Source organism: Mesoplodon bidens, assembly GCF_964165515.1.
Source record: "Mesoplodon bidens genome assembly, chromosome: 8".
NCBI lineage: Eukaryota > Metazoa > Chordata > Mammalia > Artiodactyla > Ziphiidae > Mesoplodon > Mesoplodon bidens.
This window is the reverse complement of record NC_138165.1, coordinates 36,225,720-36,235,759: the sequence shown is the minus strand read 5'-3', so window position 1 is coordinate 36,235,759 and position 10,040 is coordinate 36,225,720. Positions and strand designations below refer to the sequence as shown.

At 40.5% G+C, this 10,040-nt stretch overlaps 1 protein-coding gene across 5 annotated transcripts in view; it reads right to left on the bottom strand.

Annotated features, from left to right (window-relative positions):
• Positions 1–965: 965 nt before the first annotated feature.
• The window catches only part of FAP (fibroblast activation protein alpha), a 72,104-nt gene continuing 63,029 nt past the window's right edge, over positions 966–10,040 (bottom strand). For all 5 annotated transcript variants that reach the window (XM_081242081.1, XM_081242084.1, XM_081242080.1 and 2 more), the window contains 5 exons: positions 5,015–5,114; positions 3,688–3,752; positions 3,113–3,185; positions 2,777–2,850; positions 966–1,366 (listed from right to left, as the gene is read on the bottom strand). In XM_081242081.1, coding sequence (XP_081098207.1) covers positions 1,271–1,366; positions 2,777–2,850; positions 3,113–3,185; positions 3,688–3,752; positions 5,015–5,114 — 408 coding nt within the window. In that variant the 3' untranslated portion in view covers positions 966–1,270. The remainder of the gene's footprint in view (positions 1,367–2,776; positions 2,851–3,112; positions 3,186–3,687; positions 3,753–5,014; positions 5,115–10,040) is intronic.

The following is a 10,040-nucleotide window of genomic DNA, read 5'->3' as shown; positions in this document are numbered from 1 at the left end:
TGGACTGAGAAAGGTCTGAAAACTCTAGAAGAGTCTGTGGTGTATGACCTTTGAGGTCCCTGCCTGCTGTAAGTTTTCCTGCCTGGACTTGTTCTTCTAGTTATACAGCATGACAGAAGGTGTGAGGGTCTTCTACCTGACACTGTGAAGAATCAAACCAAGGATGGGGAAAAATCATCCAGGGCAATTGAATGCTGGGAACCATGTCAATGGAAAGTCCTCTCGGCAGCAGCTTCATGATACTTTCAGCATTCATTTAAGACATCTTCTGGTGATCTGGTGTGGATCTTTTTAATTCTGTGGCCATCACAGAGATGGCGTACTGCCTGTGTTTCTAATTGATGGGGACAGTTGTTGACAGAGCACTGCCTTTGGGATTGCTGGCATTATGGCTCTCTTTTCTTTTTTCCAAAATAAACACTATAACATAGAACTAAAACCCCAGCATAATCTCACAGATGTAACATTTCCCTTCTCCAGCTGTTGATGTCCATTTTATCTAATTTTTTGTTTTATTTAGTTTGGTGTGGCTTAGCAATCAGAAAACAGTTAACCATTACTCATTCTAAAAAGGGATCCAAAATAGGAACATTTCCAAATTTGAAGCATTTCTTAAAAGGAGCCTGGATCCAAAATTCTGACTTTATCTTTATCAAATGCTTTTGGCAATGTTGAAGAAATCTTCTGGGAGAAATTTAATAAACATTTCTTGGAGGGACAGCACAGAGTGCAAATGTCAGGGTGCCTTTACAAACTGCATTGCTAACCTGATTTCTGAACAATGCTTTTGCACACTCTGAGCTCTGTGTTCCAGCATTTGGAGTTCTAATTACAAAAATCCAAAACTGCTTCTAGATTCTTCTCCTTCATGACCACTCTAATATTATTCAAGCACTTGCCTAACATAAGCATTTCTTTCTCTGATAGAAACGGGAACATGAAATTAATGCACACAGAGAAAATCATAGCATTTTAACTTCTGACTTTATTCTTTTCCCCTCAAACGAACAGGTGATAAAACACTGTTTGTGTCCAAAGCAAAAGGTATGGCCTCCTTTTCTCTTCTTTCACAGAGTGCCAGAAAATGTAAACAATATTTAGGTTGAACTTCTGAGTCCTCTGAATTTTCTGTCAGCCTTCAGAACAACATTTGTTTGTTTGTTTATACCAACATTTAACAGCATAAAGAGTAAAACAAGCAAACAGTCTGAGGCATTTATAGGAAGTGTTCAGATTGTGATACAGTCTTGTATCTGCATCGTTTTTACTCTTACAAAGAAAAACATTGCTTTAGGAAGTGGGTCATGTGGGTGTATAAGTGCTTCGTGGACAGGCCGGATATGCCATGGTTCTGGTCTGAGTACCACTGAAACACAAAGGGAAGAAACCTGTTTTATTCCTGCAGACACACAATGCATCCAGCTTTGGCTTTTTGTGCTCTCAGGACCTGATAATTTTTCTAATATTATGGCTGGAATTCTACCTAAGAACACTTGCATAAATAAAATAGGTTACAGGTAAACATTTAGAACAGCAAGATTTAAAGCCTTTTTATTAACCTTCACTACTGTTTCATATTTTTCAAACTTCTATTTGAGATCTTGGTGGCTGAACTTCCACAGCGGCCAACATCCCGGGTTCCAGAGCTAGGGTGTTAGGTCAGTTACTTTGCTTCTCTGGAGCTTGGTTTCCTCATTTGAAAAATGAGGGGGTTGGAATTGATTTTCTCTAAGGCTCTTTCTAGCTCAAAAATTCCATGAATTTAATTCCTATCTGTTGCAGAAAATTCACAATACATGTAACTGTAAACACCCTCCATAGGAGTTAAAAATAGTATCATTAAAAAAAAACCCAGGGAGATGGCATTACAAATTTAAACTTTATTGCTGGAGAGTTGCCAGTTAGATTATTGTTTTCACTGAATAAATGTGGCTAGTGGTTATTGATGTAATGCTATATACTTATGAGTTGAATTTACTTTGGGAGTCACAATTTCAAAAATGGGTGAAAGGGGTAAAAAAAAGATCAGAAAAATCTCACCTCACCCTCTTTAAATTATTTTCAGAAACCAAATTTCCAAAAGATGGGGGTTTCCTTTTCTAGGTGCTTGGGCAACATAAGCAAGCGAGGGAGAATTTATGTTCCCTGAAGAGGGGGAACAATAGCCACCAGGGACTGTCTCCCTTGCTTTGGCTTTTGCCTTATTTTCCTCTCTGTTTCCATTTCCCATTCTTCATGCAACTGGATTTCAAAGCTAGCTCATCTATTCATTTACTCAGTAAAAGTATGACCTTCTGTGATGGGCCGGCCACATGCCAGGCACTGAGACCACAGAGCTGGAAGGATTCTCTAATTCTGTGGAACCGCCTGATTTCAGGGAGCCTCTGAGGTCTCGTAACATTCTGCGATTGCTTCTTACTGAATAAACAGAATCTTCTAGCTGCTTTGAGCCTCTCAGAGTTTACAGGGACTCTAAGCACATAGCTACACTTAATACGTAGGACCACAGAACTATTGGATGTTTGAGCTAGAAGATACTCTAATCTTGTGGATGCCTTTATTTTATATATGACTCAACTGGGATCAGCAGAGGTGACACGGTTTGCCTAGTGTCCTTCAGGGAGTTCATGAAAAACCCAGGCGTCATTTGCTAATGTTCTGTCTACTCTACCTTACAGCCTCCTTGTCAGGTTTTAGTGTTAAAAAAAAAAAGAAGAGTCCTCCTTTTAGCTTAGGGGTCTAAGGCCATGAACATGAGTAAAACAAAATGATGTACCATTGCCTGGAAATCCACTTGTGCATTAACCAGAGCTTTAGCAATCTGTGCTGAGTTTTGAAAGTGCACATTATCTGCAACAAAGAGAGAGAGTTAAAGTGCTGTTAAATACCAGAAAGCATAGAGTGACAATGTACCGCCTGGAAATGAACACCAACAATTATCTAGTCATGCAGTTGACATTGTCAGCAGTGAGTACTCACACTCGCTTATGGAAATGTCCCTGACTCTTAGGTATTGACCCTGAGCACAGGCATAGGAGGATGCTTAATGTTTCTTAAACAAAGTGATGCTGGCTCAGTATTTTTATGTGTAAGAGTCTTGCTTAAACCTCACCATCTGCTGTTCCGTGGATGAGAAGATAGTCTACATTTCTGAAATATTCTGCTCTTGTCATCACAGTTGAATTCTGGAAAAGGGGAAAAATTAACATCTTAGTTGCTGCAAGTTCTAATAGAAAACTAGCTAAATCATTGTTGCAATGGACTTAGCACCAATACTGAAATTATGTATTGCTTTGGTTGATAAATATTTAAGAGTCAGAGCAACACATTTTCATCATCATTTGCATTACTTCCATCTGATTCTTAGTTTGAAACACTGAAAGTGTATGTGTCATATGTTACATATAAGTGAGACCTTAGGCAGAGAGGATGCCCGCTCAAGCTGTGGAGGAGTAGGGGCTGGGGAGGGGGATGAGGAAAAGGAAAGTTAGGGAAGGAGGATGGGGAAAGAAAAAATAGAACCCAAAGGGAGTCAATTCCTTGTTAGTGAGGTGTTTTGCAGCTGACAAAAGATCATCATACTTGCTTTGGGGACCCAGCCAAACTGTAAACTTGGAATGACTGCTTTACAATGATTTAGCACATTTGGAATAAATTAATGACCTAGATCAAACAGAAAATGCTTACTTTATAATGCTCGAGATTATCGTCCTTTGTTGGGAGGCCCATGAATCGCTCTGTGTAGATAGATGCTGTAAAATATATGAGTATATGAGTGTGTTGTTTGCATGAGATGTGTGTCATTTCATTAACCAACCAGACCCCCCACCCCCACCCCCGAGTTTGATAACTGCCCGTCAATCTCCCAGGTGGAGCTGCCGAGGAAGGTTCTTGCTGCCCTTTCCTGTAACGCTCCACCCAAGTCATTCGCTCTGCAAGTTGCCTCAGTAGGGCTGGAGAAGCAATGCAGGAGAAGACTGTGGAAACAGGAGCAGCTAAGGATAGAAAGGGCTGCTCTTAAGCTTTTTCACTTCTACCCAAAGTTCTTCAGTGGGGGGAATGTTGAGCTAGGAATGACCTCATGATATTTTAAAAGAAATCACAAATGCAGCCACCTCTAGTACGTTTATTGGTGTCTTAATTAATTTGGGATGGAACTATATCCCCCAAGTCCTCCCCCAAAACACACACACGTTTTTCTCTGAATGGAGATTCCCTACAAGTCACAATTGTCTCATTTCCACCACAACACAGGGAAGAGGATCTAATGAAAGCTAATTTTCGTGCATTTATTAGAGTTATTTCCAAATAATCATCCTGCATTGATGTTCATCATAAAAATAGGCACACACGGGGTTTCCCTCGTGGCGCAGTGGTTGAAAGTCCGCCTGCCGATGCAGGGGACACGGGTTCGTGCCCCGGTCCGGGAAGATCCCACATGCCGCGGAGCGGCTGGGCCCGTGAGCCACGGCCGCTGAGCCTGTGCGTCCAGAGCCTGTGCTCCACAGCGGGAGGGGCCGCAACGGTGAGAGGCCCGCGTACCGGGGGCGGGGGGAAGGCACCCACGGAAGGTGTACTTCTTGAACAAATTTTTGTTTCTTTGATTCCTAGAGCAATGTAACAGGCAGCTGCAAACTGTGGCGTGGCGGTGATTTGCTTGGTCCCGTCCTGACTTTCCCTAAGATGTGCTTAAAAGCTAGTTCAGCTGCCCCTGTGTGTCTGTGAAACAGACTTAACTCTGATTTTAAAGATTTGGTTCATCAGTGGGCACACGGTTTCTGGAAGAGAATAACTTACGTTGGGTTTTGGAAGAGTCCTTCCTGGTCTTAAAATTGCTGTGATTATTGCAACATGATTATAATGAATCATATAAACAACCTCATTTATAGATTATATTTTTCCCAGTGATGCTGGGGTGAATTTTACTGCATAATTTGTTTTCCTAGCAACCTTAAATATAGAGTAATTATGTGTTAAATGTTTTCGCAGCAACATTTATGAAATGTTTCCATACCGTAATATTCCCAGCTGGAGACTGGAGCCACTGCTATTCCACATTTGAAAAGACCACTTCCTGAAGCAAGGGCCAGCGATGAAACATAACCTCCATAGGACTATAGAGACATTGTTACAAGTCAGTCCCAGATTGACTCTCATCAACTCTCTAAGGTATTTGTATAGCAATTCTACTCAAAATAAGTGCCGATGGGAGCTGGGGAGTATGGATAGGGTAGATTAAATGTCTATCTTGCACTCTTGGTAGCCATCTCCACCAGACATGACAACAATTTCAGCTTAGTCAATTACAAATACTTGGTGTGCTGATCCCAACATGGTGCGGGCAGTTTAAGAGATACTATAATTGCAATGTTTCTGCAAAATTCTTTTTTCCCCCTCTATGTTTTTCCAACTAGGACCTTGCTATGGCAAAAACAGGATTTTTACTTTAAAAAAATGCACAAAAAAGAAGATCATTCCCCAAAAGTAAAAGCAAGATACTTCCCACAACGTGCAAAAAACTCCTGTGAGGCAGCACTTATATCTGTATATTTATTCATTTATTTTCATAACAGAACAGCAAGGGAAGGACACAAGAACCTTTTGAGTAGTTTAAGACACGGCCAGAGTCTGTGTATAAGGTAGCGTTACGTATTCTGTTTTGAGGATTTCTGGCATAGCAGCTCAAAGGAGGAAAAGCCACTGGTGTCTTTAAAAATCTTACATGCCCCCCTCCCCAACTTAATGGAAAAATAAAGTAATACAAAAGGGGATACAAATTGCAGAGTCTGGAGTAGGTTTAGCACTCATCAATTTTCTTCCCCAGGGTATTGGTAGGTGATTCAGAAATGTGACCCTCATAACAGAAGGAGATGTGTGCCTGTGTCACATGAAAATTTGAACCTTTTCCTAAAAATGAAGAAATGAACAGGGTGTCACAGTAAAGCTCATCTCTCCCTGGAAGGCAAATTTGGTCTGTATTAACCTGCTGGGAGAGAGATGCTTCCTCTAGGAACATGGATTAAGCAGTGTTCTGGGACGTGGACCCTCCTCCCCCCTCTCCGCCACCCCAAATGTGTGTGCTAGATTAGGAAGTGACTCTCAGTGCTATTCTTGCCCCAACACAGGAACTTTCCTTACAAATCAAAAAAGGACAGTGTGACTCTCTAACTAAGGGTGTGCCTTGCGTTTAGGACTTTATTGCCACAAACTTCTGGGAATCATTTTTCCTCCGGTCAGGAGAGATCGTATCATCCTTTGCTACCGAAAAGTCAGTCTTGAGAGAGGGTGAAAGAGACAGTGGGAGTGAGAACCCTACAGAGCAAGGGAGAGACAGGAGACAGACGTGGTGAAATCAGGCAGCAGGTCAGTGGCCTGGGTCTAGTCTTAATCCGTGAAATACATGGCCTGAGGGAATAAGCTAAACCATCTTGCTGAATTCAATTGTTAGAGAAAGAATGCTAACTAACTAGTTTACAGTCTTATGTTTCCAACTCTGGGGAATCTTATCGAGGACCCTTGGCTACAAAACACAGACTAAAAGTGGCAGCTCCAATTATACCGTGGCCTCCTTTCATTATACTTGGAGGAGAACTGAAATGTGTTTTAATAGAGGAAAAATATATTTTAAAATAGAAGGAACATGTGGGTTTAAAAATCATTTTGATAAGTGAAAATTCTCTATCAGGATCGAACTTTCACTTAAAACATAAAAATAATCTGTTTTGATTAGCAGGTTAGCAACAACTATTACTGAAACAAAAGATTTCTTCTTCCTTCTTAATTTTTGATTTAAATGAAAGTAGAGTAAGCCCGAGTCCTTTAGAAATATGATTACTGTTTATGGTTTTATTGGAAAAGTGTGATCACTGCAAATTATAATACTGGGTTCTGCTTCTCCTCTCCTATGCCCCAGAACAGAAAATAGCATGGAGTGACATTTGAAATTAAAGCATTTGCATACAGTAAAAAGGGTTTTGAATATTTCCGTCCAAAATCTTAGGAATTATAAAAATATTAATTTTTATCTACTCAGTGATTAGATAATAGGGCAGTATGTAAATAAAATTGTCATGCTTTCAACATGAATACAAATTGCCTCTAGGAATTTGTAAAAGCAAACTAGTGTAGCAACAGCACAATAAAAGAAGGTGTACTTGAAATTCTCAGGCAGCTTAGAAAAGCTGTTTCTATTGTAGAAATAAAGAGAAAAAAAACCACCCGAGCTGACTTTTTTCTGCTCTCCCATGGGTGGGGCTCCAAGGCAGAGTGGGTGGCTGCAGAAAGAAAAGAACCCACGGAGCAGATTGGCCATGAGAATTCTAGAATTTTGTCCTTTGCACTTAGATGCCTTGCCATTTTGTTTAAATGAAGGATATCTTTAAAAACATTCTTAGAAGGGCACAGAATTTTGAAGGATTTATGGAATAGTACTCTGATGGGAGCTATAATGCAGATTGGAACATTTCACCTACAGAGAATAATAATAACTAGCTAATGTTTGTATGGCCAAGGTCATTGTAACAGTCTTTGTGGTCCCACAGGCTCTGTGTCCTTTCTCTCCCCCCTCCCACTTCCCCTTGCTCACTGGCTCTCTTGATGTTCTTTGAACTCTCCAAGCGTGATCTAGCCCCAGAACTTCTGCAAGTGCTGCCACCCTCTGCCTGGAATTCTCTATCCCCAGAAATTGGCATGGTTCACTCCCTCCCATTTGAAGTCTTAACTCAAAAAAAAAAAAGTCTCACCTGTCCTAATCTAAAATTGCACCAATCCTGTATGATGCTCCTTGCTCCTTTCTTGCTTGGTTTTGCTTTTCTCCATTGCACTGATCATTGTTTAACATCCTGTATATGTTACTTATTTATCTTGCTTATTGCCTTTCTCCCCAACCATTCCCAACTCGATAAAGGTAGAGATTTTTGTCTGTCTGGTTAATGAATGTCTCCCTAGCACTGACAATACAATCTGAAACACAGTGGGAATAGAATAAATATTTGTTTAATATATGACTTCCTATTAACTCATCTAACTCTCACACTGACTTGATGAGGAAATTATTGTTGCATTTCGTGATGAGGAAACCGAGGCTCAGAATAAATTTAGAGTAAGCGGTGGAGTTGAGACTCAACTGCAGAATGCCTGATAACAAGCCAGTTCCTCTATATCCCTACATTAGGGCAACCTCTTTGGGCAGTTTTAAGTTCAGAGTCTAATATAGTTTCATTAGAGGTGCATTTGTCCTGCTTTTACATCGTCGATCACACATAGCAATTCAAATTGCTTATAATTAGTCACTGGAAGAGAAGGGAGCTAAGATTAAATCACGAACTAATGCTTATTCAACACCACCTGTCTAGGTCTATATTAACAAAGCAAAGCCCATAAATGAGGTTGTTATTCTAATAATTTAGGCAAAACCCCTGCTGCTCTTCAATTGTCAGAATAATTGCTTCAATTTTTCTTCATATAAATTAGGGTTGTTTAACCTCAGCACTATTGACTTTTTGGGTTGGATAATTCTTTTTTGTTGGGTGCTGTCCTGTGCATTGTGGGATATTTAACAGCATCTCTGGCCTCTATCCACTAGACACTAGTAGCACTCCCCTAGTTCTGACAACCAACGACATCTCCAGACGTTGCCAAATGTCCCCTAAGGGGTAAAATTGCCCAGGTCAGAACGACTGTCATAACAGACACTTCCTAGGCATAGTGCTGTGTGCATAGTAGATGTCTAAGAGGTAGCTAAAAAACAGGCTACTGGACTTTAATTTGTGTGCCAGAAAATTGAAAGTGTAAGATAAAAAGATAAACATGCCTTCTCTCCCCTTCTTAATCTGGATAATGGAGGGAAATGTGAGATTTGCAACTTATTGACCAATTGACCAAAGAAAAAAATTGCGTGGCTAGCTTTAGAGTATTTCTCAGACCACTAAGGTATCTAATACTTCGTAGAAACAGGTACTTATGGAACACAGTGATAGCTAAACAAACCCACATGGTCATTCTCCACGTCTTTCTCTTTCCCTTCTCCAATTTCCCATAGGTCTCTGCTTATTATACTATAAAAGAGCACTCAGAGCTATGACCTATTCCTGCCCCCTTCTTCACTGCCTAAATTCAGGCCCTTGGTATTTGTTGCCCGTATTACTGCTCTCTTAGCCCCTTGGTCCACTCTCTCCCCCAACATCAGGCTACTCTTCATTCTGCAGCCAAGAGTATCTTTCTAAGGCTCCAATTCCACTCCCTACTGACTTCAAGACCACTATTAAAAGAGGTACCCATGGAATCAAATACTTTTTGGTAATACGGTATTAAACAAAATTCAACAGGATTCTTTACTATAGGGGCTATATACACTATTATATAGACTTCATAGTTTACCAAATTATTAGACCAGAGAACATTTCCCCCAAATTTCCTGATACTAACATGACACATTTGGGGGAACATTGACTTACAGGATTAAATTCAGTTTAAACAGCATCATAGATATGTGAGATAGCCAATATTGTGCTAAACATTTGAGAAACAAAGTTGAAGAAAGACAAAGTCCATTCCTTGACTCTTGTGAGACCAAACAATGCACAAACAAGATAAAGCATGGCTGTTCCTATAAAAGTAGTATAAAGAGCTATTGGAGCACAAAAAGTCACATCTGAGTTGGGTCTTAAAGAACAAGCAGGAATTTTGTGTTTTGGAGAGAGGAAGACATGGGGAATGGGAGAAGAGGATGGGCATTGCAGGTGTAGGGAACAGGACGGATCAACACATGGGAAAAAGGAAGCACAGACATAAAACAAATTACTCATAAAGTGTGGGGAGAAGTGGAGGGAGAGAGACTGGAAAAGTAGGAGCAACCAGATTGCCAAGGGCCTTGCATGCAAGGAAATGTGTTTGGGCACTAGGCTGAGGTCAACATGCAGCCCTAGAAAATTCATAAGCAAAAAGGCAACGTGGTAAGAATTGTGTTTTGGAACAATAACTTCATTAGCAACATCGGAGTTTGTGAGACCAAAGCAAGGAGGCTAGTTAAGAAGCAACTG